We start from the raw sequence: 26,985 nt of genomic DNA, 5'->3' as shown, positions 1-26,985 counted from the left end.
TTGCAGGATTTGATCTTGGAGGAATGGCGGCTTTTCTTTAATAAAAAGCCTTGTTTCTGGCATTCTGCTGTGGCACAGTGGGTTCATGATCCAACACTGCTGCAGCTGTGGGTGCATGGGTGCCACCTCTGGCCGGCACAGCGGGTTAAAGATCCAATGTTGCTGTAGCTGTGGCACAGGTCATGTGCCGTGGGTGTGGCTGAAAAAGAAAAGTAAAAGGCTATTCCTTTGTTAAACCTGGAAGTTAGAGTTTTGAAGTTACCTATGGCAGATCCTTTGTTCTCTTAAATATTCAAAGATATTTAATTATTTATATTTTTTCGTTTTTAAAGATGAAATCAAATTTAGGAAAAAAGAAGCATTCGCATTTTGGCAGTCCTAGATTTTAGTCCTGTAGTAGTTTTGATATTTGAAATTAGAATTAACATATCAGGACTTCCCGTCGTGGCTCAGCAGAAGTGAATCTGACTAGCATCCGTGAGGATGCAGGTTCGATCCCTGGCCTCGCTCATTGGGTTAAGGATCCAGTGTTGCCATGAGCTGTGGTGTAGGTTGCAGACACGGCTTGGATCTGGCGTTGCTGTAGCTGTAGTGTAGGCCAATGGCTACAGCTCTGATTCAACCCCTAGCCTGGGAACCTCCACATGCTGCTGGTGTGGCCCTAAAAAGACCAAAAAAAAAAAAAAAATTAACATAGCAAGTGATAGAGGTGGGATTTGAATCTGCTATTCTGATTACCGCGTATAAGAACACTGAGGGTTTACTCAAACCCTTTTATTTCTACAGATTAAAGAAACAGAATCTCAGAGATCTTAAGTGATTTTCTTCCAGTCATGTACTTAATGGAGTGAGGACTACTTGGAAGCAGATCCGTTGACCTCAGTCCATTGTTCTGGCAGTACTAGTCAAAATATTTTGGATCCGTGCCAGGCCTGAACTGTTCGTTACCAGCCAATGATGAGATGAGGAGTGTACACTGACTATGAACCCACATACCAAAATATAAGTCAGTGCTTCCTTCATCTAGAAAGTCTTGCTCTGAAAAAATCAAATAGTAGTGCCCAGTAACTGTCACTTGTTCAACCACCTTTACTCATTAGAGAGAAGCCACAAATGCAGCTCTACTGTACTAGCCCTTTGAATAGCACTGCCTGGCTCTTTATTATCTGTGTGAAAATAGTGTAAAATTTCACTTTTGAGCTAAATACAGATTATACTTTCCCTTCTGTCATCTTCCCTCAAAAGCAAAGAGACATTCGTTGCCCTACTTCTGTACTGTGAATCTTGAATTTTTGATGACAAGTTATGAGGAAGTAGAAAACCATTGAAATAGACCCTTAGAAGGTAGCTACCGACTGAGACAGGGCCAGGCGATTGGTTCCCGCCTTGAAAGTAAAGAAATTTGTGTTTCCGGCACCTAGTGTAAGCAAGTGTTCAATAACAAAAACTGGTTGAATTATTGTATTCAAGGAATATAATCTTTATTATTTCCTTTGAGAATTTGATATGTACTTTTCTTAAATAGGCCTCGTAATGGAAAATGGGACATGCATCTCCTTGGAAAATTGCCCGTGTAATTTTCATGGATTGGCTTATTCAGTTGGTTCAAAAATTGAACAAGAATGTACTGAATGGTATGTGATCAGTGTACAGCCAGTTATTTCACAACTTTACGATGGCATATGTGTAAAGAAATATACTTATTACTTATGTTTGTTCTAAAAACTTCAAGACATAGCCTTAATTTTATTTAAGGTCTGGAGAGGGACAGAGTGGTGGAGGGACCATTTATATTTTCTATTATGATGTAATTCTTCTCATCTCCCTTGGAAACCCTATCAAATCTTATATCCATGTGATGAACTATTGAATTCTCTTGCTATTGGTCATTGCTACTTGGTACATACTCTTTAGAACTTGACGGTTCTCTCGGCCTTCTTTATTCAGTCCTTTAAAAAGTAACTGTCTGTATCACCAATTTTTAGCCATGATGAAAGACTTTCAGAAATTCTTCTTAAATTAGCTCACTAAGATTATTATGGCCAAAAATTAATCCCTCCAGGGTATTCTAAAAAGAGCTCTTTTCCCTTTGGTGTCAGTGTGTGTAACTGAAATGCAGTTGAAAACTAAACCTGTTCTTGACAATGATTTGAATTCCCGCCTTTCAGAGAGTGCCTCTGTCCTCCAAAATTCGTATCAGTTTGATGATGGAAGGCGGAATTTATCTTACAAAGGGGACGTCTTTTCTCTCTTTAATGTCTGATGACCCTCAAGGCCACCTTTTAAAATTTTTAGTAGATGAATTAACTTATTAATCTTAATTCTGTATATATATATTTCTCTAGTGATACAGGGAAATATTATGTGTGATCTTTTTTGGTTCAAGCACGGAGAGGACAGAAACGCAAATTCTCTGTGTAATATTTTTGTTCTTGACTAATCTGTACTCCCTTTGTATCATCTTTATTGATTTTTAAGTATGGCATGGAATAAATAATAATTTATCTGCTTATTAGTCCAAATTTATTAGTTAATTGAATTTTGGAGAAATATTTTTCAAGTCAGATCATTCTGAACCTAAAAAAACATGATACATTTTGGTACATTAACCAATATGTTATTGCCAACATTAATACAATTTACTATACATTTAAATCAATATTTTTATCATTTAATTTAGTGTCTGTGTTGGTGGAGTTTGGAACTGCACTGAGCATGACTGCCCAGGTAAATCTTTTAAAATGATTTTAAAGAAAATGTCTTGATTTTCTTGAAATCGAGAAGGAAGTCAGCACTGAATTTTATAAGGTCGTCTCAGAATAAGAGATATAAAGATCTATAAATTCAGAGAGAGGATAAGTGAAAAACTGGGTTTATGATAGCCCTGAGCAGACAACTTTGGTAAAAATTTATTAAAATAGTATGGATCTTAAGAAATAAAAAAATATGTGAAACAGCTATCATTTAATAAATTTTAAATTGAATAAGATAATTTAGTGGGTTTGTCAAACTAATACATTTTAAACACTTTTGTTATTCTCTTTGATGCATGAATATTTACCCTACGTTAACCTCCTACCTTTTAAAGAAAAAACATAATTTCTTCCTTGTTCTCCTCCTTTTTTTTTTTTTTTCTTTCTTCTTTTTTTGGGGTAGTTCAATGCTCTGTTGTGGGCGATTCTCATTTTACTACTTTTGATGGTCGGCATTATTCATTCATCGGAATGTGCCAGTACATCCTTGTAAAAGGAACTGGAAAAGACAAATTCACGATTACTTTACAGAAAGCTCACTGTGAGCAGGTAAGAACATTTCAGTACAATCAGAGGAATATTTGCTTTTTTTTAACTAACTTATCTAGGTTAAGAATGATGATAGAAATGGTATAGTTATTTTCTTCAAAAATAAGACACCAGTGGTTGTTAAGATTCATCATTATTCTATATACCAAAGAAGGAAAACATGTTGATTAATTTATGTTGTACTATTAATTATATCATGCATCCTGATTTCAGAGATATTAATTAAAATATGACGACAGGGAGTTCCCGTTGTGGCTTTGTGGTTAACGAACCTGACTAGCATCCATGAGGATTCAGGTTCAAGCCCCGGCCTCGGTCAGTGGATTAAGGATCTGGTGTTGCTGTGAGCTGTGGTGTAGGTTGTAGATGTGGCTTGGATCTGGCGTTGCTGTGGCTGTGGCGCAGGCTGGCAGCTATAGCTCTGATTTGACCCCTGGCCTGGGAACCTCCATATGCTATAGGAGCTGCCCTAAAAAAAAAAGCAAAAAAAAAAAATGACAACAAATATGTCATATTAAAAACTACATACTCATTGCATTTTCTTTCTTAATAATGGTATTTGTATATATAGTTTTTTGGGACATTTCATGCATGACTGCCCAATAGACGGTAAGTTTTTTATTACCGTCAAAACTGCTAACTTAAGGGTTTTTGTCAGAATTTAGCAAGTTTCACATCATTCTGGAATATTTATTTTAGATCTTCAGTCTCTCCCTCTCTTCCCTTTAATTGATAGTTTGATTTTTATGCAGAACCTTGGTTTGGTCTGCCTTCAGTCTATAACACTCATTCTGGAGGATGATTTTAACAAACAAGTGACCCTTAGCCGGGGAGGACAAATCCTCACCAGCCCTAAGCAAGGCTTCCATCTGAATGGTAAGAAGCAAGGCTAATGGTGTGTTTATCCTACGTGGTAACAGCAACAACAACGCAACCTCATGCCGTCTCTCCCGCTGGCTGACCAAGCTGACAGTCACGAGGGCCTGTGTGCTGCCAGGTCCTCGGACAGGTTTAGCGGAGACCACTGTGTTTATGAGACCCGTGTTTATCTCAGGTGGCCTAGAATTTGGAAGAAGAGGGATGCAGGCAAACAGCCAAATTGGCCAACGCAGGGAGCTCTACCGAATATTCTGTGATAATGTGTATGGGAAAAGCATCTGAAAAAGAATGATGCGTGTGTGTGTAAAACTTTGTTGTGCAGAAATTATCACAACATTGTAAATCAATACAACTTTAAAAATATGATGAACTCAAAGATACACGTTGGGACTCTGGGGGCTAAATGATTAGGCGCAGCTCACCCGCCCTAGTGAAATGGTCAGGAGAGGTTTCTGAAGGAAGGCGTAGCTCCTTGAGCATTTACAGCCGAGGAACTGCCAGGATGAAGGAGACGGGGAGAGTGTTCCAGGCATAACAAGGACAACGGAGTAGTATGTTTAGGGGGAGCTCTAACTAGTTGGCATTGCTGCACCGTGAAGGGGGTACGTGCAGAATATGCAGAGATGAAAATAGGGAAAGAGATGGGGATGAGAAGGGGGAAGACCTTTTTATTTTTTTAAATTGAGGTATAGTTGACTTACAATATTAGTTAGTTTCAGGTGTACAACATAGTGATTCAGTGCTTTTACAGATTATAGTCCATTTAAAGATACTAGAAAACAATGGCTTTTTTCCCCTGTGCCGTGCAGTATGTCCTTGTTGCTTATCTATTTTATACACAGTCGTCTGGATCTCTTAATCCCATGGTGAAGGCTGTGTAGACCGGGCATAGCACTTTGTGGTTTTCCTGGGAGGACCTGTTCATGCCTGTGTTCCAGTATGTTTACTAATGACAGTCTCCTTCGCTTCCATAAATGTCTTGACTTGTATTATAAATTACATGCTTACAGTCAGTGTCATGACAAGGATATTGATTGAACTTGGTATGAAATTGAACGTGTAATTATTACTACTTGGCCGTGTTTGTGTGCGATGATGACAATCTCATGTGTCAGCCAAGTAAGCAATGAGTTTTAATGGGAAGACGGACCTTGTCTTTTTTTATTTTCTTGATAGACTACTGTAACAACAGCACAGGAACGGCTTTGAGACATGTTAGGCAGGAGACACGAGACTGGTTAGAATGTTAGCAGAGCAGGGCACACAGGAATGAGGAGGAACTGATCCAGGCAGTGACAGCAGGGGCGGAAAGAAGAAATAGATGGAAATTTTATTTCAAAAAAAAATGTTGTCAGCTTGGTGATGGGTTGGATTGGGGTTTGTTGGGGGAGGGCAACAAGGGAGTGCAGTGATGGATCGAAGAAAGACTCTCCGATTTCCGGGTTTGGCGACAAGATTGATCGGCAGACGTTGTGGGAGGGATACAGGAGCAACTCTTCTGGTGACGAAGGTCAAGTGGAGTCTTGAATACAAGTTTCTCTTCTGTACGATGTCTCCTAAGATGGTACTTATTTATGCTACGCTCCCCTTTCTGTTGACTCTCTCAAGGGAATGGGGAAATTTTGAAAAAGTGCTGCTTCCTTATTGAATCATGACCAATTTGGGGGAAGTACACACACACACACACACACACACACACACACACACACACACACACACACACACATACACACACGTTAAGGAAAAGAGATCCAATTTCAAATGTCTAAGGACTGTCCACCCTGCGAGATGCTTGCCAACTAAAATTACATGTGGTTCTGACAGTCTATTACAAATATCTGCTAAAGTACAACTATAAATGTAATAAATTCATTGAGTAATAGAAATAATAAGAAAGTTAAAAACTAACACAAATAAAAAAAAATCTGCTAGAGACCCAGAAAGGAGGACAGAAGGGAAGTGGAAGAAAAGAAAGCAGGCCCAAGGTTCAAAAACTGGCCCTGGAGCACGGAGGCGGGAACTGAGGAAAAGTCTCTTAGAAGAAAAATCCCGGTGTTGTTCACTAGCATTTCAGAACATTGCCTGTGAATCTCAAAGCTGATTTGTGTATATTCTTTTCCTGCAGGAATCGTTGAAATTCAAACTCTGTCATCATTATTTATTCTTCTAAAAACCACGTTTGGTTTAAAGATTCTCTTTGCTGTAGATGGGGAAAGAATTTATATTCAACTCACTAGTGCGTGGAAAAGAAGAACCTTAGGTCTGTGTGGCACTTTTAATGGGAACATAAGGGATGATTTTCTGTAAGTATAATCTCTGTAGACGAACATGATTTAATGACTGGTAATTTAGAGGGTATAAATTCTTGCATTAAAAATGTTTATTTAATAATAGCTTAGTTATCATTGTTCCAGGCGCTCTACATGAATCATCATATTTAAATTTTGTGGCAATCCCCTGGCTAGTATTTCTGTTTTATAGATAACTAACGAACTGAAGCCCCAGAGTAACAAATGAATACCTCAAAGTCACTTGGCTCAAATACAGTGGAGGTGGACTTTGATTTTAGGGTGTGAGGCTGAGGGCTACCCACAGAGTAACTTTCCGTTATTCTCTCTCTGGCATCTATCAAGCTTAACAATGTTTTATTTTAAGAAAAGTCACTGCATTAAAAACTCTTGATATCATTTGGTATGAATGATAGTAAATCATACTTTTAAAATATTGCTGTCATCTGGTATGAATACTATCTCTAAAGCAACACTTGTAGCACCTGAGTTAATTGAATGTTGTTACAGTTGGTGTTTCATTAGGAGAAAAAGCAGTAAAATGCATTTATACCCCTTGTATTGACGGAGCACTTTCACCTACATGTAAAAAGACAGAGTGTATAATTAAGTGTAAATTTTCTGTGCACCTGTTGCCGGTGCTAAGCGCTGTGGGGTAATTATAGCAATAAGATGTGGTTCCCATCCTCAAGGCGCTTGTGTTGCCGATTGGGAGGGCACAACTGTCTTTAAGAAAGACTTGGTTTTAGGCAAGTTATTAATCAGCAATATGTATAAAAATGTTGAGTTAAATTCCGAAAGCTAAGTGTTGAGCTGTGGGGTCATGGATAGAAGCACGGCTGAATTTTGAGTCGGCGAGTGTGGGCTGAGGAGGCATGGAGAAGCCATTCTCCAAATGCCATTAAAAAAAGGCTTATTCTTCCTGCCTGCAGTTCTTTCCCCTTCTTAACCTTCCGTATGAACTCCTACCATTTTCCAAACCAGCTTGGCCACTCTTTGCTTCGAAAAGTGAGTTACTATGCCACCAAAGTTAATTTTGACTCTGTTACCTGTGACAATCTGTCATTTATCTGTCCGGTTTCCACTTAAAACTGCAAGGACTTTTAGAATAAATACCATGTCCTTAATCTTTACTTTCTTAAGAACTAGTATAGAGCCTCACACGCAGCAGACGGTTGAACTGAAAGGAGGTAGGACTTTCGATGCAGCACCAAGAGGAGACTTTGAATGGACAAGACGAAAGGGCATTTAAAATGTTTAATTTCGAAAGAGAATTTCTTTAATCTTGTCTCTTGTGTGATTACTTTGTCTTTTGGTCATTTAGGTTTTTTGTTTGTTTGTTTCACTTATTACAAGGTCAGAGTATTGATATTCTTCGTCACGTTAAGTGACTGGTTAAGATGCTCAGAGAAGGCATTAAGCCTTCTTTCTCTCCCCTGTTTGTTGGAATGGGTTAGTAGGCAATGTTTGACAAATGACAGATGTGTATTCCTCTTTCTAAGGCCCTCGTCTCCTTCACGTATAAACATTGAGGCCTGATAACAGTGCAAGAGAATGTTTTAAAGTCAGAGATATCTTTCAAAGATTGTTTAGCTTTCTAGCATAAGCAGTTAAAATTCTTTGCATCACAAAATTTAATATGAATCTGCAAACATAGTGGAATGGCAAATATTAGTTACTTGAAAATTTATTTTGTGCGCCTTGTTTTACTAAGTTAACTGTGGTGAGCTGAAAGGCTATGTTATGCAATGAAATGCGGTAAATAAGTGGTTCTATATTTTGGTTCCTGTGGTTTTTGTTTATTGTTTTGAGTGAACTAAATGAAATAAGAGAGCCAAGCTCTGAATCAGCTCCTCCTGGGAATCCCGAGTCCATCCATCACCTTGACCTGTTTTATTGTGCTTTGTGGGGGTGAAGCGGGAAGGAGAGGGAAGGGGGGCGAAGAGCTGGTGCAAGTTCTGCAATTTCTTGGAGTCTTCGTGTTCTCTTCATAATAAAGTGGCATTTTTGATTAGGTGTTTTTTATAATTCGTTACAGTCCTAGAATGGTTTCATCTTGAGGAATAGGAAAAGGAAGGAAAGGGGGAAAGGTGGATTCAAGGTAGGGGCGGTGTGGAGTGGCTTGTGGGGCTCCCTTTTTTTCTCCTGCCTCCGTCACTGTGATGAGTCTCCAAAATGGGGAGAGTGGTGTTTACTTCACCCCCATCTGAAATGGTAATTGCATAAAACCACGTGTGTCTACAATTTGACACTCACTTCAAAGTCTTAATAATGGGCAGCCAATACAGTGTATATTTTAAAATATAGTAAAATATTTCAAGCTTTAGGATTCCTTTGTAAATTAAAAAAATAACATTCTCTTCTTTCCATATTGGAAGACTGAAAAGAATGGAATCAATGGGAGACTAAGAGTGTTATCTTTGCTTTCTAGTTCTCCAGCAGGCATGATAGAAGGTACCCCGCAACTTCACGCCAATGCCTGGAGAGTCTCCTCCACTTGTTTTGCACCTGTCCATGTTCCTGTGGTAGACCCCTGCAACATTAACCAACAAAACAGTAAGTCCTTCTGCACGGAAACTTGGGGAAAAGTTCTGTGTGTTATTATTATCTTGTAAGGTTAGTGGTTTTACTTTCTAATTTCCTTCATTATGAGAAAGTTAATGTAATTCCTTATGTATTTTTGTTTAATGCATATGCCCCTATGTAATCTAGGTTATTTTGAAAAAGAACTCCAGAAAATGACTTTTGTTGACAGGTCTGCATTCATTAATTTGCTTATTTTAGATTGCTCAGAAACCCCTCAGTTTTCCTGCAATGTGAGCTAGCATTTTAGATATTTCAGATTCCTTAAATGCTAAAGAAAAATCTTTGAAGGTATTCCAGTAACACTGTTAATAGGCTTGGGATATCCAACCGTAGTGTGTTGGCATGTGTGAGTTGTCCTGTTTATTACTGTGACATGACGAGTTCCTACGCGCAGAACATGTTACAGTTTTGTAAGCAGGAAGCCAGGGATCTATAGAAGCTTCGAGCCATCCAGTGTGCAACAATTTGAGATGGTCATGCTCTAGCGTTCCGATTTGTAGTGACAGCACAGCTCACAATCCAACAATTTTCAGCTGTATTTTTTTTAACTAAAGCCACAGCAGGCCAGGTGAAAGGCTATTTTACTGCTCAATAAAAGAACACATACTGTATTTTTAAATAAAATCACTTTGTGAAAAAATGAATGTGCATGCTTAAATAGATTTTTTATAATTTAGTCCCTTTAATTATATTGGCTAGTTTACTGTTTTATGTAGTTTTTAAAATTCGTTGTTAACATTGATTGAGTACCCATGAGCAGTTCCTAGAGGTTTTGGATTTTGTAATGATTGCTTGGAGGGATGCCATTGATTGTTCTATGTCATTATCACCAGCTTATGGTTTTGGTTTACTTTCCCTGGAAAAAACATGAGACAATCTTGCTTTTAGTGCTGTCTTTTTTTGATTTTTTAAAAATAGCCACACTTGCAGCCTGTGGAAGTTCCTGGGCTAGGGGTCGAATTGGAGCCACAGCTGCGGCCTATGCCACCATCACAGCAACACCAGATCTGAGATGCATCTGTGACCTACGCTGCAGCTCACTGCAGCACTGGACCCTTAACCCACTGAAGTCAGGGATCAAACCCCCATTTTCACAGAGACAACCTCAGGTCCTTAACCCACTGAGCCACAATGGGAACACCTTGTGTTGGCTTTTTATCCAAGTCCGCTTCTAAACCTGAAGAAGATTGCTAACCTCGTTGTCGTTCCTCTTCTCTGTAGTAAGACGACTAGGCTAGAGTCTTGGTCTCCATGACTCAGTGCTTTTCACCTCACTCCCATTGAACAGTCCCTGCCCCATTCTGTCCTCACCTTTTACTCATAACTCTAGTCTTCAGTTTCCATTCTTCTTGCTCAAGTTTTTTCTAATTTTCTCATTTCCTTCCTTGATATTCCAGTAAGCTTATTTTTTATGTTTTTAATAACATGTATATGTTGGAAAGAGTCCAGTTGATAAATTCTGGGAGTTCCCATTGTGACTTAGTGGTTAACGAACCTGACTAGTATCTATGAAGACACCAGTTCAATCCCTGGTCTTGCTCAGTGGGTTAAGGATCTGCCATTGCCATGAGCTGTGGAGTAGGTTGCAAACGCAGCTCAGATCGTGTGTTGCTGTGGCTGTGTAGGCTGGCTGCAGCTGCAATTTGACCCCTAGCCTGGGAACCTCCATGTGCCCAGGGTGCAGCCCTAAAAAGACAAAAGACGAAAAAAACAAAGATAAATTCTGTTTCCCTTTGGTCATTTCTTCATGACCTCCTTGATTCTTATGCCATGTTTTGATCACTTTGGCCCCGTGTCTCATGTCTTCTATGACATATATTTTCGATATTATTCTTCTTCACCTTTGCCACAAATTATTTTTTAAAAAAATTCAAATAGGTACATTCAAAAAGATCCCCAAAGAAAGGAAAGTAAATAGATATAAATGAACTCTAATGTAGATTTTGAAGGATATTTTTAAACAAGGATTTTCTAAGTCACTTTTGACTTCGTGTTATTCGGAGTGTGTGTTTGATGTACAAGTCCTGAGGGTACACAATAAAAGCCCCTGCTTGGAGATCCTGGAAATGAGAAATACATTTGTAATGATTATGCTGTTATATAGTCCAAGTCATTTGTTTTCATATACGTGTGCCTAACAATGCAAAAATGTAATACTAAGGTAATTACCATGTGTTTCCAATAATACATGTATTTAAAATACTCAACAAAATAAGTTTAGTATAATCCCTACCCGAATAGTGAAAAATTCGGATCTCTAGTGTCTCATCTTGTGTTTTAAAGACAATGACCACCCGAAGATTAATTTTAGCTGTAAGGAAATCTGTGTAACTGAGGTTTATTGCACCAAGAAATCATAGGACTAGGATTTTTCAGAAAGGTGAAATCTAGATTGTTTTGTTAAATGTGTTTACTCCCATAAAGAATTATTATACCTGATCAGTCATTCTCAGTGGGAAAGTCAACAAATTTCAGGAAGTGATTATACAGATCTCCCTAAATGGCTTGGTAGTTACATTTCATAGCCTTTAGCATATGTTCCATTCCCAATTTCTCTTCATTATGCATTTGTTTATGCATTCATACATTCGTTTATCAAACATCATTGAGCTCCTTATGTTTACCAGACACCGCGCTGTGCCTTGTGCAGAGACTGTGTCCACTGACTGTGCGATATCTGCCTCATTACCATTCACCTGAGATTCCACCGCAGTGAGGCCGTACCCACTCCTTTCTGGATAATTATGTATTCCAAGGAGCTGCCACAACGTCCGCCATCTGACCCTAGTTTTCTTGTGTGTGGATGTCCGGAGATGACTCTGCTAATCCTCATCGATTCTTTTTAGCAGATTTGGGATGATTTCCTAAGACGATCTTCAGGCAGTGGGGTAATCGAAGCCACTTCTATCAATTAACCCTTCTATTCCTCAAACTATTCAGCTACGACACAGTATTTTTCTTAGAGAATATTAAATATGGCTTAAGTGGTGTCAGCAATATTACCATCAGTAAAAACACCCCCCCCAAGTGTAAATATTGGAAATATTGGCTTTTATTGGAAGTCATATTCAACACATATTTCTAGGAAAGCAGGATGCTTGAATGATGCTGGACTTTGATGCTTAGGGATGAGGGCTAGACGAGTGAGTGAATGCTGATGGGCTTCTCTGTCCGCCAGTTGGCTATGCGGCGCACTGCGATGCCATCCACCAAGAGCTCTTTGCTCCTTGCCACATCTACATTAGCCCCGGGCTCTACTACCAGCTGTGCCGCCATGATGCATGCAAGTGTGGGAGCCCCTGCCTGTGCAATGCCCTTGCCCACTATGCCTACCTCTGTGGCCAACGTGGTGTGCCCATCAACTTCAGAGCTCAGGTTTCATTCTGTGGTGAGTATGATGGCACTGGCCCTGCTAAAGGTGATCCGATAACGCTCCAGAGATGCTTGCGTTTGTAACTGCTGCTTTTATTTTGTAATGAAAAGTCAATATTGCTCCAGTTATTTGAAGTAGTGTTATCATGTGCGAACATGAAAAAAGATGAACTACTTTCTTAAAACTGGAGCTCTGTTGGATAAGACGAATAGATTTTGACTTTCTTTACGATAAGTAAAGTTAGAGTGTCAGTCTTATAGTTTGAAACGTGCAGCAGAAATAATTTGAAAAACCTGAGAAAATTCTTATAGAAATATCATATCTAAGTATTGAAAAGTATGGGAAAGCGTCTTCCATTGTGACACAGGTGATTTGTAGTGAAACAGGTAAATTACACAACAGGCAATTATTACCTCAATTTCTCAGTTATTATCGAATTTCTCAAGACGTCTTAGGGCTTGAATCCTCCTGATTGTGCTGTCTGTTGCTCTCATGCATGGCAGATCGTTTCCTGTCCTTATTGTTCTGTAATTTCTTTTATGGGCTCATCGTTGTTAAGGCTGCTCACCCCACCAATTAGAAGCTTTCGTAACCTGGTTTCAGGAGCATCGTTCTCTCCACCTCTTCATTCCTCAGAGGTTTCACAAAACTCTTTCCTTAATCCCCGGAGTGAAGTAATTACTGGCCAGATTTGACGATAATTTCTCATCTTGGGCTTTCTAGGACAAAAGTAATGTAAATTCATACACCAAACATGTGCAGGATGTAAATCTGGAATTTGTTTCCTCAGAGGATACTTTATTTTATCAGAGACCCCAGAGTTAGATAAACTTCCTTGGCATCTCCCTGTGCTATAAGCAGATTTCTTCTAGTCCAGGACTTGGCAAATTACGTGCTTGGCCTTCCTGTGTTTTTGTGAATAAAGTTGACTGCCCATATATTTGCGTATTGTCTATAACTGCTTTTGAGCTACAAGGGCACGGTTGAGTGGTTGGGACAGAAATGGTGTGGCTTGCAGAGTTGAAACGATCCACCACTTATTTCTGTCCAAAAAAAGTTGGCTGACCCCTGCTGTAGTCCATCTTTTCAGCTGAGGATGGAGATATTTTTGCAGGTCCGAGTTAAGGCTCTCCTGGTTCCTTGCCTTGTGAAGGACCAGCTTTCATTGTCCATTCCCGCAAGAGTTAAATATAAAGTCTAAGATTACTGGGACTCACCTTACCTTACTCCTTAAAGTTCTGGATTTTATTTCCCTCTTTACTTCTGGCACCTGGGGAGGTGGCCCTTCACCCCCTTTTACTTCCCACAAGGTCAATTCCATGTTTAACACAGTTTAAATTATGTTTATCTGGCATTTTTGAGGTATTGGTACAAGCGTGTGTTTTTTGTTTTTTTGTTTTTTGTTTGTCTTTTTTGCTATTTCTTGGGCCGCTCCTGCGGCACATGGAGGTTCCCAGGCTAGGGGTGGAATCGGAGCTGCATCCGCGGGCCTGCGCCAGAGCCACAGCAACGCGGGATCCGAGCCCCGTCTGCGACCCACACCACAGCTCACGGCAACGCCGGATGGTTAACCCACTGAGCAAAGGCAGGGACCAAACCTGCAACCTCATGGTTCCTAGTCGGATTCGCCAACCACTGCACCATGACGGGAACTCCCAAGCGTGTTTTTAGATGATTTCAGTTTGCCTACTGAATCTGTTCTGTTGGTTTTAAAAAGAACTTGGAAGGGTTTAGAAAAAGTATAAACATGATTAAAAGGGCGAAAAACAGGACCTATGAGTATGGATCAGTAAAGTCAAGCTTTGTCTTATTCGTAGAAGACCAAGCGTTTCCCTAGGAGTCCGTAAGGCCATAAAGAAGACAGTGTCAAGGGCAGCGGCAAATAGATTTAAAACGTAAGGACGGGAGGTTTATTTAGACGCGTAAAATACCTTAAATGTTTTTTGTTAAATTATGGCACCGGCTAGTTAAGAGTGTTGTGGCATGTCACACTCAGAAATACTTCACAGAGAAATTCTCCACTTCTGTTCCACCTCTTTTGAGGCCAAGAATTGTTCTCTTGTTTGTTTATTTGGGTTATAGGATTCTCTAATAGTCTAGGTCTATTGCAAGACATTTTTTTTTGTTTTTTCGTGATGTATATCTGCTGTAGACTGATAACCCAGCACAGAAGGCCTCTGTGCCCTGCGGAGATCTTTCTCATCGGTGCTTCCTCATCCCCAGGGGTGGTGTGCCAGAAGGGCATGCTGTACCATCACTGCGCCTCCTTCTGCCGCCGCTCCTGCGTCTCTCTCTCTTCTCTGGAGCAGTGTCCCGAGGACTGTGCTGAAGGCTGCAGCTGTCCGGAAGGCAAATACTATGAAGACACACTTAGCTTTTGTGTGCCCATGTAAGTAACAGAAACGGGCCGACAGCATCCAGCTTTTGTCTCTTTTCTCTCTTAAAGGATAAGCGGCCTTTCATGCTTGCTGCATTTCTTTCTTTTTTTGAAAAAATCTGATTGATTCAGCCACATTTATTGGAAATATAAATTTCCTCCATTGTCAAATAGTCACTTTCCCATAAAATGACCATGCATGTATTCAAAGATCTGCTGGTAAGTTGTTTCTTTTCTCTTTCTTAATGTCTCCACTGTTGTTTATTTATTGTTTACCTGTACATGTTCACACATCGCTGCAGAAAGAGCTAAGGAATCTCATGGTCAGTCCTGAGGTTTATTCCCACCTGCACGCGCCGTATCAAAAATAATAGCATGTTATGTTTCTCTGTCGTGTGGCAGATTTTAGGAGTGGGATTGTAGCATCTCTCCGTACTCAGAAATGTCTCAAATCTCACAGGAGATAAAGACTTGTCGCCTACCTCAGGCGAAGTGCTGTATTGGTTGTGTTTCTCTGAAGTGCCTTCAGGGACTTTTTTGGCGACAAAACCAACATAGTTTGTATTGTGACTAAAACAACGCAGCGTTTGAATTTTAGAAAACCAAATCTGAATCTGCACAAGACGTCACCTTTAAGCGGCTCCTGCCGTTTGCGTAACAGCATTGCCGAGTCTCAAAGAATAATGTCTTTGTTGGAGTTTGCCTTAAAATTGCTGGCACAGATGGCACCGTAAGCTCGAACTTCAGAGTTGTGTGTGTGTTTTTAACTACATCCTATTTTGTTAATTTAATCTCTTTTTCTTACAGCTCTCACTGCCGGTGTCATTACAGAGGCAGCGTTTACCAACCTGGAGAGCTCATTCCAACACCCTCAGGCTTATGGTAGATTTCGGTTATTTGGTAGATGGTGATTGCTCCTGACCAATAACGTAGACTCATAACTTCTTAACCCAAACCGTAATTGAAATATGGCTTCTGTTATTTGAAAAATATAATCTGAACGTAAACTTTTAAACCATGTACGTATGTATGTATGTATATAGCATTTATGTGGGTAAGCTCTTTTACATACATGCAAATGCACAAGTAGTGTATTGCAAGTGGAATGCCTACGTCTTGTGTTCATAACAACGGAAAAGAGCTATGAGTTGAAGTGTTAGGCAGCGAAATGGAAGGATTTGATCCGTCTGGTTCTCAGATAAGAGTTCGAACTGAGATGAGCGTTCAAATACTGTAAGTTATTGAGTCTTATGGCTCATTCACTGGCTCAGAAAAAGCAATTCCAAAATGGAATTAACTAGGTCCCACTCTGGAGTCACAGTACTGCCTCCCCACAATGGTCCTGGGGAGAAAACTCTCACTCATAGGATAACACTCATTCGAGCTGTAGCCTGTGAAAAAACGCAGGCCCGTCTGTGCAACAGCCCTCATCCATCTGTATTCACCTTAACCTCCCTCTGTTAGTTGCAGCACAGATGCCCACAGGTGGAAACATAGGTCAAGTAACATAACAGTGATCCTGACAACGTGATGTCTAACCATTGCTGCGAACCTTCTGCAATCTCGGCACTGCTCTAAGTGTTTTATGTCTATTATTAAACCACTCATCCCTGTGATGCTGAGATGTAGGTACTCTTGCTGCAGCCCCAGTTTACAGGTGAGGCAAATGAGGCACAGGCAGTGTAGCAACCTGGTCACAAAGCTGGACTCATTCTCAGACCAGCCTGTCTCCACAGCGCTTCCTCTATTGCCTGTTTGCTCAGTGCCTGATTTCATATTCGAGGCAGAATATGGCTTAGGCACAATTTATATTCATTTTTATTTTTATCTTCCTTCCTTCCACCGCTCCATCGAGATGCAAAGGCCGTCTTGGATCTGTCTGTAGTAGGCTGTACTCTGAGCCACAGTTTCCCAATCCAGAAGTCTGGGAGTCATCCTTGATGCCTTCCTCCTGTTCAACACCCCGATCCAATAAACCCCCAATGGCTGTGGATTTTGTTTTCTACTTACAGTTGAAATCCGTTCCCTCCTTTCCATAGCAGCTGCCTTAGAAATATCCTCCCCGTCTCGTCTCTGGGCCTTTCTACCCGGCCTTCTTTAGTCTTGTCTCCTTCCATTCTATCAAGATGTTGTCTCTCTCTTGAAGTTACCATAATTTAATCTATTTGAGTAAACCTGGCAAAAACAAGTGAATCTCCCCAGCTCATTGAGAAAAAAAATTCCTTTAGTATCGTGACTTTATTTGCCGTCCCTATCAAAGCGCCTGTGTTCCCGAAGAAGTAGGATCTGAAAGGCCTAAGTCTGTGACCTGAGACCTCACGGTCTTAGCTCCTCGCCGCCGTACACAGCGCGAGTGACTCACATTTCCGAGGGTCAGCCTAGTGTTAGAATGAGACAGAAGCATATTTTTCATGTGACAAGGCTCTTCTGTGTTAGTCAGCTTCTTCCGCTGGGCTCAAATATAGAAAACACCATCCAGTCCAGAGCCGGAGGAAATACTGTTCGTGGTGGGCTTATTGAGAACTTGTTTTTTTTTATCATGATATCCTTCTGAGGCATTTTCAAGATTCCCATTGCCTTTTTTTTTTGTTTGTTTGTTTGTTTTTTTTTTTTTTTGTTTTCGCCGTATGTGCTGACATTGGAACTCAAGTTGCAAAGTGTGACTCCACTGCATCCTTCACGCTGCTGCCAGTGTAACTTTTATAGAATTCAGACCAACCATATCACTCTCTGGTTAATGTCTTTAGTGACTCACTTTAGTGACTCAGTCTTAGTAGGGCTTGGCCTTTGACCCTTTGCCCTCTGCAACTCCTGTCACTCCCATGTGACCCTCTATTGCAGAGAAAGCTGTCCTGCTCCTATGTGGCTTTGTACTGTCTCTGATGAGTGAGAGCCTTCCTACTTTATCTGTATCTTAACCTCCATCCCTTCTTCAAAAATGTCCAGACTTTATCTTCTTTGTCCTGAGGACAGTTGGCCAACAGATTTTTACATATTTTTGGTGTTTTACTTCTAGATCTTACAGAGGAAAAAGCACTCCCAAACTCATCCTTTCTGAAACATTTCCATGTTGCATGCATATCACAGTGGGTGATTACTTATTTGTGTGTCTTTATCTCCTCCTAGAAGGTAATAGGCACTTGAGCGAAGTCTATGAATTTTGGTCTTTGAATGTCTCGTGCCCACTGTAGTGTTGTACACATGGGAGTCTATGATAAAAAGGTGTTGAACTAAAGTGGCTCTCTTCAAATTGGACCTAAACCAGTAACTTATTTGTAACCAATTCTGTGGAGAAAATCATATTTGTATACGTATCAGCCTATTATTATTATTGCATGTTACATTGTTTTGGAAATACAGGAAGCAACATTATTGCATGTTACATTGCATGTTACATTGTTTTGGAAATACAGGAAGCAACAACAACCGAGGTTTGGGTTCAGGAATTAACTCTTTGTTTACTTCCACCAGCCAGTGTTCCAATGGGACTGTGAAATGTGATGAATTAGCAACGCCCTCTACTGGTAAGATCTAGATAGATGTTTTCCTCAAAGAGAATGTAGCTCTGGCACTGCCTCTGCTCTTAGGGCAGAAATTTTTAATCCATCGAAGCCCTCCTCGCCAATGTGCAGGGAAGAATAGCCTTGGGAATGTTTCTCAACATGGTGCTCAGATGCTTCCTAACGTCTTTAGTGTTCAGAATTATAGTATTTGTAGGACAGTGTTGGGTGAACACGTAAGGCTGCTGAGCAAAGCCAATCAGCCCAGGGCTGCTGTTTTGATGCCATATGCCCTGCACCACCCCAGCTGCTCCAGGCTTTAGGGACCTGTATCCAGGCCCTTCGTGGAACTCACCTGTGCCACAGCATTTGGGAAACCCTACTGCAGACCAGCATTTCTCAGTTCTAATGTGCCCACCATCACCTGGGGATCTTTTAAAATGCTGATTCTGACTCAGTAGGTCAGCAGTGATGCCCGGGACATTGCTATTAATGGCCGAAGAGAGGCTGGGACCACTGGTTTCTGGGCTACATTACGAGCAGCAAAGCTCTAGGAGTGACACCCTCAGTTCGTAAAGCGACATCAGCTGCCATCTCTCCTGAGCATGCCATTTTACAGTTGCACATCAGTCCCGAAGATCCTATAAATTAGGGGGCCCTTTCTATTATTTATTTTCACCACACAAAAGAACCTCACGTTTTTGGTCACTGTGGAGAATTTCTAGGCAAATAATAATCAAAACTACCTTTTGCTGATTTTAACGGACAGGAAAAGTATAGGCTGATAAAACGAACTGTGAGCTATTGCTTTGTTATTTATTTGCACAGTTAAGTATATATTTTATAAATGAGCTTTATGCACTGGGTTTAATTTATGAGGATTCAGGCTGGCTGGGGCTTCTTTACAGCATGTGTTCATGGACCCCACGCATAGTCAGTAGCTTCTGCCTTTGCCGCATTTGGTTCAGGGTGGCTCAGAATTGGAGAAGAGGAATCCCCGGTGCCAGACTTATCATGGAGGAGTCTCCACGATGCCTTTTGCCCCCAGATAAGGGGCATTATTTAATCCCCCTGAGCCTCAAAGCCTTTTGGAGAGATATGTAGCCCCTAGTCTGCCTCGAATCATGCCCCCTTTTCTGCACGTTTGCATTCCAGTGAGGACTGATGTGAGTAATGACTCAGAGGTCGGAAAGTATCCTGTGCTCATTATAAACACGTAGCTTTGCGAGAGTTTAAATATGCTGTATTGTTAGTCCTCAAAAAAGGTAAGGTGAGTTTGGATTAATCAAAGTCTCCTGTTTCTTCATCTCAGAAAACGATGTGCTAGTTGCTTAGTTAGTGGTAGTCATGGAAGGCAGCTAAGGTTTTCAAATGCAAAATAGATTTTTGGAAATTTTGTTGATTGAAGGCGAGGGAATGTTCGTAAGATCATGAACTAAAAATCACAGAGTAAGGTCAGTTATTACTGGTAAAATGCATTGTATTTTATGGTGAATTGTTTTGATGACACATGCATGTAAATGTGTCGGTCTTTATGGGTCAAATACAAAGTTAAGGGTCTTAATCTGTGCCTTGTCCCTCAAGTTCACGTCTGCCCCGAGGGAAAACAGTATTTCGACTGCAGGTTTCCTGACCCCGAACTACCAGCTGGTGGTGTAAATTGTGAAACTACGTGTGCAAACCTGGCGATGAACTTCACGTGTGCCCCATCGTCACCCTGCATAAGTGGCTGTGTTTGTGCTCCAGGGTAAGCCTCTCTTTTTTTTTTTTTTTTTTTTGATAATGCAGAATATTTAGGATTTGATAGAAAACACAAGCGTGCTTAAAAACATTCTTTACAGAAATAGCTAAAAGCACTGTTCTGATTGGTAGTTAATTTTGAGTTGGTAACTAGAAGACATAATATTGTCATTATTTTTCTATGCTTATGCAACACATTCCATGTTATATGTGAGATACTACATATCACATATAACACATGATTAAATAATGTCGGAATATGTTATATATACAGTAGAATTAAAGTAATGCAGTACCTTGAGGGGAGAACTCATTTCAGGTTGGACTGGCACTTACCTCCCTGATTCACCGCAATTTTGGGAAGGTGATGGTGAGCCACCTGCATTCAAAACTCTTGAAGTGCCTGGTTTTGGTATATTGCCCTGTTACTGCCATTGATGTTAAGTTATATGATTGATGCCAACTGCTTTATCTAATGGATGTTACAGAAAATGGTACGTCAAGACTACTTAGGGCAGTAGGTGGGTAACAGTGGGAGCTCTGGCTTCAGATACACTTATTTCAAATCCCAGCTTTGCTGATATTAGCTGAGTGATTTTTCTGCAAATTCCTTTAAAGCCTCAGTTAGGCATTGTGGGATGTGGTGTGTGAGTACATTCAATAAATGTAGGTCACCACTTTATGGCAGCATCATCTGCTCTTAGCTTTATAAGTTTCCTTTAGTAGCAGGAGTGCCTAGTATACCTAGAAGGCAAATACAGGATCTCGTGGCTGTTGGCTTCCTTGCAGGCACACATAGAATCTGGCCTCGCTGGCCTTACCTCTTCTGGTAATGAAGAGAGGCAGTGCACAGAGGGAAGGACACCCAAGGCAAACAGGTCACCCATTCTTCCTCAATAAACTTATTCACACAAAGTGATTCCTGGGCTCAGTTCACATAAACCAGGAACAAAGAAGAGAGAGGTTTTGTGGTCTGTTTCCCAGGAGAGTCACGTTTGTCTAAATGGCCCCATCTGGACTAGGCCGAGGAGCTAAGTGACTTGGGACTGGCCCAATCTCCTTAGAAAGGGAGGACAGAGAAGGGAAAGACCGAGGCCTTGTGTGGGAAGATAAGGGCAGGTAGAAATCAGGCCATAGAGCAGATGAGCACAGAAGACATTTTAGTAAAAAGTACAAGGGAAGTAAAACCTTTATTATGGTAAAATAATTGAACCCTGCAACATTGCTGGATTTATTTGATTTGATTATAACTCAGGGATGCATGGCTGATTAGATAAAACTACATCCTAATTTTGTTTCATATACTTGTGGTTGATGCTATTATTCAAAAAGTATCTATTTGCTGTCACCTTTGACTTTTAGTTCAACAATGATTTATTAACTTGCTAGTCAAATTTCATTACAAAAACTTAAAGTAATTTTCTCCCACCTTCTCTTATTTTATTGAAATATAGTTGGAATTGACTAAGAGGCCTCTGACTGATTTAATTTTGTTATACAAAATTTTCTGTTATAAAGTTGTTTGTGGAGATATTATTTGAATTGCCTTCCATGTGACCTTGGCTGGTTTACTTTAGGACAAGCCAAGTGTCACTGGTTTTCCTGGGGCTTCTCATAGTGCCAGCAATCCGTTGAGTATAAATGGGCCACATATCTTAGTTTAGAAATCATTATGGATTAAAGAAATGAAAAATAACATAGTGGAAAGAATCATATGGAAATGGGTTCAAACACTGGCTCTCTTTCTTAGCTAAAGTACCTCCGGGGAAGTTTAACCACTTGGAGTCTCAACATCCTCTTTTTAAAATGCGTTTAATAATTTAATAATATCTACTTCATAGATGTTTGAATATATACAGCACATCAGTCATAGGGTAGGCGCTCAGTAATGTTTATTTTATTACTTACTTACCCTGCGTCTCAAACCTACTTAAAGCAGACAGTTCACAGTGATTTATAGTTTTCTTCTTCCTTCTTCCAGTTTTAATTAGTTATTAAAATCTTATCAGTCATCAGCATAATTGTTTAAAACCACTGCTTTGGGGAGTTCCCATCGTGGCTCAGTGGTTAATAAATCCGACTAGGAACCATGAGGTTTCAGGTTCGATCCCTGGTCTCGCTCAGTGGGTTAAGGGTCTGGCGTTGCCGGGAGCTGTGGTGTAGGTGTAGACCGGTGGCTACAGCTCCAATTAGACCCCTGGCCTGGGAACCTCCATATGCTGAGGGTGCAGCCCTAGAAAAGGCAAAAAAACAAAAAAACAAAAAACAAACCCACTGCTTTGGTTGGTTATATGAGAATTGTGGTTGGAGTTCCTTTCGTGGTGCCGTGGAAACAAATCTGAGTAGAATCCTCAAGGATGTGGGTTCGATCCCTGGCCTCGTTCAGTGGGTCGGGGATCCCGCGTTGCTGTGAGCCTTGGTGTAGGTTGCAGACGCAGCTGTTGCTATGACTGTGGCTATGGCTGGCAGGTGTAGCTCAGATTCCACCCCTAGCCTGGAAACTTCCATATACCGTGAGTGCGGCCCTAAAAAGCAAAAAAAAAAAAAAAAAAAAAAAAAAAGAAAAAAGAAAATTAAAAAATTGTGGTTATAAACATTTAATAGAGTAAAATCTGTAAAAATATTAAATCACTATGCTGTACTCTTGAAGCTAATATAATGTTACAAATCAACTACAATTAAAAAATTACAAATGTGTATAATATTTTAAAAGAAAAATGAGAATTGAAAAAAATGAATTGTGGTTCATTTAGGCGAGCCGTTGTTTATCTAAACAACGAATCATCCAGTGTTTATGAAACACCTGGTGTTTGGAACATTGGGTTAAGATACAGAGATAATGGTACTAAAATGCATGTAAACGGTAACAATAGAATCTACCTTATGGAATTGTCATTAGATGAGTCAATGATGTATTAAAGTGCATAGAACACGTCTGGCCCATTGCAAACACTCAAAAATACTCGTTTTTGTTACTGTTTTTATTTTCTCGGTAAGACGTCAAATGATGTATTTGCAGTTCATTTGATGAATCATCCAAAAAAGGTTTGTACGAATTGCTCTGAATAGGGAGTATGGTACATATGAGATTGTACTGAAAAGGTTGCACTAAATTGAGTCTTAAGTGATGAGTAAAAATCTTTTAGTTTTCCAGGCAGAAGAGAGGTTGCAGTGCCCAGGGAACACTGCTAGACTGGGAAGGTTGAGAGGAGAAATTATGGACTCTAGGGCACTGGTGTCTGAAAGAAAGAAATCCGAATGAGATTATGCATCGTTTGTATAGATATGTTCGTTTCTTCAACTTTATTCAACAGTCGAGTGCCTGGCACGTGCGAGGCACTGGAACACAGCCATTAGCAAGTCATGCGTGGTCTTTTGGATGGAACTTGAAGGGGACCATGTGTGTATTGAATAAGGAATTACTGTTCTGTGTTAGATGAGCCACGCGTGAGGAAGCGGAGCACAAAAGGAATACACATGATCATTTCTACTTGAGAGAAGGGGCGGGAGTTCAGGATTCCTGACGTCTGTGTTAATTTTTTTGTTTTTGTTTTTGTCTTTTAGGGCCACACCTGTGGCATGTGGAGGTTCCCAGGCTAGGGGTCTAATAGGAGCTGTAGCTGCCGGCCTACACCACAGCCACAGCATCGTCAGATTGGAGCTGCGTTTGTGACCTACACCACAGCTCACGGCAACACCGGATCCCTAACCCACTGAGCGAGGCCAGGGATCGAACCCGCCACCTCATGGTTCCTAGTCGGGTTCCTAGTCTTTTCCCCTGTACCAGGAGGGGAACTCCCTGTGTTAATTTTGATGGCAATGAATTCTCACATTTTAAAGCAAATTTGGGAAAAACTTTATCTACTTCTATTAGCTAGGTTTGAATGTTACTATACTATTTTATTTATCATCATTTTAATTAATTATGATTGTATTATTATTTAAATTATTACATGTATTATTAGTTTTTATTATTATTTAGGAAAGCCATTTTTAAGAAAGGATTTAAAGAATATTGAAAAATATATATGTGTATATTTATATTATGGGTATTGAAATATATATTACATGTATTATGTATTTAATTTTCATATCAAAATATTTTGATAACCTGCAAAATTGATTTTCCTTGACAATATGAGTAATGCTTTTATTTTAATTTTTATATTCATAGATATTTTCTTATGGGGTAGTTTATCATGAGGAAAATAACACTTTGAAGGAAACTAACATTCAAAAGTTGATATGTCAATAACAGTAAAATGCGAACTATTTGAAGTAACGGTGTGTTATTCATGACGCCTCCCATCTAAGCTCCCGTGATTTTCACCCTGAACACTCACACAAGAAGCTTTTGATGATGCTCTCTGTCCTGTCACAGAAAGCATTGTCCGTTGTTTTCTCAGAGTATTTTTAGACTCACAGACGCTTCTCCTAAGTAGCAATATTGAAGAAAGGGAGCCTCCCTTGCTCTTTAGTTGTTTTTCAGAATGTCTCCCTTTACCCAGAAATTTAGGCCTCTGTCTCCCTTTTATTACACAGAGGGATAACGAAAGTTTAAGCTCTTCCGTCTTGGAGTTCCCGCTGTGGTGCAGCCTGTTAATGACCCAGCACATCTCTGGTGTTGCCAGTTGATCCCCGCTGGACGCGGGGTTAAGGCTCCAGTGTTGCCGTAGCAGTGGCATAGGTCACTGGTGCGACTTGGATTAGATCCCTGGCCTGGAAACTTCCACATGCTGCCGGTGCAGCTGAGAAGGGAAAAAACCCATCTCGTATCCAATAATTTGCCTGACCTTTATTTATTACTGCGATGTGCACGGTACTGTGGAAAAATAGGGAGAAAGACTGAATTCACCTCCCCCACAGGCCAGAGAGAACATGCTCAGGACAGTGTGATACACAGAGACGGCTCTGAGTTTGAAAACCCTGAAATTCGTGGTTAATATTAAACAGCATTTCCTTCTTGTTTGAAAGCATGGCGGAGCACAAAGGCAAGTGCTACGTTCCCGAGAGCTGTCCGTGTGTCTGGAAAGACTGGGAGCGCCTCGCGGGGGAAGCGGTTGCCACACCGTGTTACACGTGGTAATGAGATGCGTCTGTTTCCCCGGGAGGTTTCCTCGGCGACGCTGTGGCTTCCTTCGGCTTGTGTTGGCTTAATGGGCTTGACTTCAGCCAAAAGCAAACCGAGTCGGCGGAAAGAAGGTGTTAAAGACTTTGAGGAGTTGCCGGGAGCCCTTACCCTCCGTGGGGAGGTACCATTAGCTTTTAGGCCTGCTTGTTCAGCCCAGGAAAAGAATGAAATATGACAATTTGAAAATGTTATACCTTGGAGTTCCCGTCGTGGCGCAGTGGAAACGAACCCGACTAGGAACCATGAGGTTGCAGGTTCGATCCCTGGCCTTGCTCAGTGGGTTAGGGATCCGGTGTTGCCATGAGCTGTGGTGTAGGTCGCAGACACGACTCGGATCCTGCATTGCTATGGCTGTGGCGTAGGCCGGCAGCTACAGTTCCTATTAGACCCCTAGCCCGGGAACCTCCATAGGCCTTGGGTGTGGCCCTAAAAAGGCCAAAAAAAAAAAAAAAAGTAATAGCTCAGGTTTATAAGAATGCATAAATGTTCCAAAGAAAAGTCACAGTTGGCAGAAAGTCTTCTGTTTGGAACTAAGCCAGAAGAATCCCGTAAAGTAAAACTGAATATAATTTTCTCGAATTGTGGATTCAAGTTCTGACATCATGAGTGTCATGTCTGAGTTATTTAAAGGGACTCAAGGAGAGGAGATAGCAGTGTCATCTACACCAGCAGGCCCATGTTTAGTTTTTCATTCCACTACTTTTTCCGGTGTGACCCAGGCACGATTTCTAGAATTCGCTGTGATGTCTGATGATTTAAACACAGTGGTAAATAGATAGCTGATCTATCACTGTAATAAAATGTAGTTAGAATGAATGGGCTGTGTTTAAAAGCGCTCTTGGCTCAGTGAATGCTCTTGATTACAAACCTTCCAGTATTTATGGTGCTTGAAAAATACCAGTTGGAATGAAGTTTCTTAGAAAGGTGAGAGTGTTCGTATCGTTTTCTCACAGTGTCTGTCGACGAGGCATGTTCAATTGCACGTATTATCCGTGCCCAGCTGTGTGCACAGTGTATGGGGACCGGCATTATCATTCCTTTGATGGGCTGGAATATGATTACATCAGTGACTGCCAGGTATTTTTGATAAAGGTATGTCACAGTTACTTACTTTTATTTATAATTATGTAAAGACAGTGTAAAATACAAGTATGGTAGATCATGGCATATCAAATCCATATGTCATTAATAGAACCTATAAACGTTATAGCAGTTTTCAGGAGTTCCCATTGTGGCTCAGCAGGTTACGAACCCAACTAGTATCCACGAGGATGTGGGTTCGATCCCTTGCCTCTCTCAGTGAGTTAAGGATCTGATGTTGCCATGAGCTGTGATGTAGGTTCCTGGTGCAGCTCAGATCTGGCATGGCTGTGACTGTGGCAAAGGCTAGAAGCTGCAGCTCCAGTTTAACCCCTAGCCTAGAAACTTTAATATGCTGCAGGTGCAGCACTAAAAAAAGCAACAACAGCAACAAAAAATTATGGTAGTTTTAGGTTAATTTTCTTGACTCATTTTATTATTATTATTATTATTATTATTTTGTCTTTTTAGGGCCGCAGCTGTGGCATATGGATGTTCCCAGGCTAGGGGTCTAATAGGAGCTGTAGCTGCCAGGCCTGCACCAGAGCCACAGCATCGCCAGATTGGAGCTGCGTCTGTGACCTACACCACAGCTCACGGCAACAGCTGGATGCCTAAAAACGCACTGAGCAAGGCCAGGGATCGAATCCGTGTCCTCATGGATACTAGTCAGGTTCGTTAACTACTGAGCCACAACGAGAACACCTCTTGATTCATTTTAAAGTTTGA

At 40.7% G+C, this 26,985-nt stretch overlaps 1 protein-coding gene across 8 annotated transcripts in view; it reads left to right on the top strand.

The window, feature by feature from the left end:
- OTOGL (otogelin like) overlaps positions 1 to 26,985 on the top strand; it is a 218,730-nt gene that overhangs the window by 99,459 nt on the left and 92,286 nt on the right. For all 8 annotated transcript variants that reach the window (XM_013998114.2, XM_021092805.1, XM_021092804.1 and 5 more), the window contains 13 exons: positions 1,526 to 1,634; positions 2,681 to 2,727; positions 3,157 to 3,302; positions 4,055 to 4,178; positions 6,307 to 6,484; positions 8,901 to 9,025; positions 12,234 to 12,443; positions 14,652 to 14,817; positions 15,613 to 15,687; positions 18,277 to 18,329; positions 19,890 to 20,052; positions 25,020 to 25,127; positions 26,130 to 26,268. In XM_013998114.2, coding sequence (XP_013853568.1) covers positions 1,526 to 1,634; positions 2,681 to 2,727; positions 3,157 to 3,302; positions 4,055 to 4,178; positions 6,307 to 6,484; positions 8,901 to 9,025; positions 12,234 to 12,443; positions 14,652 to 14,817; positions 15,613 to 15,687; positions 18,277 to 18,329; positions 19,890 to 20,052; positions 25,020 to 25,127; positions 26,130 to 26,268 — 1,643 coding nt within the window. The remainder of the gene's footprint in view (positions 1 to 1,525; positions 1,635 to 2,680; positions 2,728 to 3,156; positions 3,303 to 4,054; positions 4,179 to 6,306; positions 6,485 to 8,900; positions 9,026 to 12,233; positions 12,444 to 14,651; positions 14,818 to 15,612; positions 15,688 to 18,276; positions 18,330 to 19,889; positions 20,053 to 25,019; positions 25,128 to 26,129; positions 26,269 to 26,985) is intronic.

This window comes from Sus scrofa, chromosome 5 (genome assembly GCF_000003025.6).
Source record: "Sus scrofa isolate TJ Tabasco breed Duroc chromosome 5, Sscrofa11.1, whole genome shotgun sequence".
Classification (NCBI taxonomy): domain Eukaryota; kingdom Metazoa; phylum Chordata; class Mammalia; order Artiodactyla; family Suidae; genus Sus; species Sus scrofa.
The sequence above is the reverse complement of the archived record's forward strand: the minus strand, read 5'-3'. Positions and strand labels throughout refer to the sequence as shown.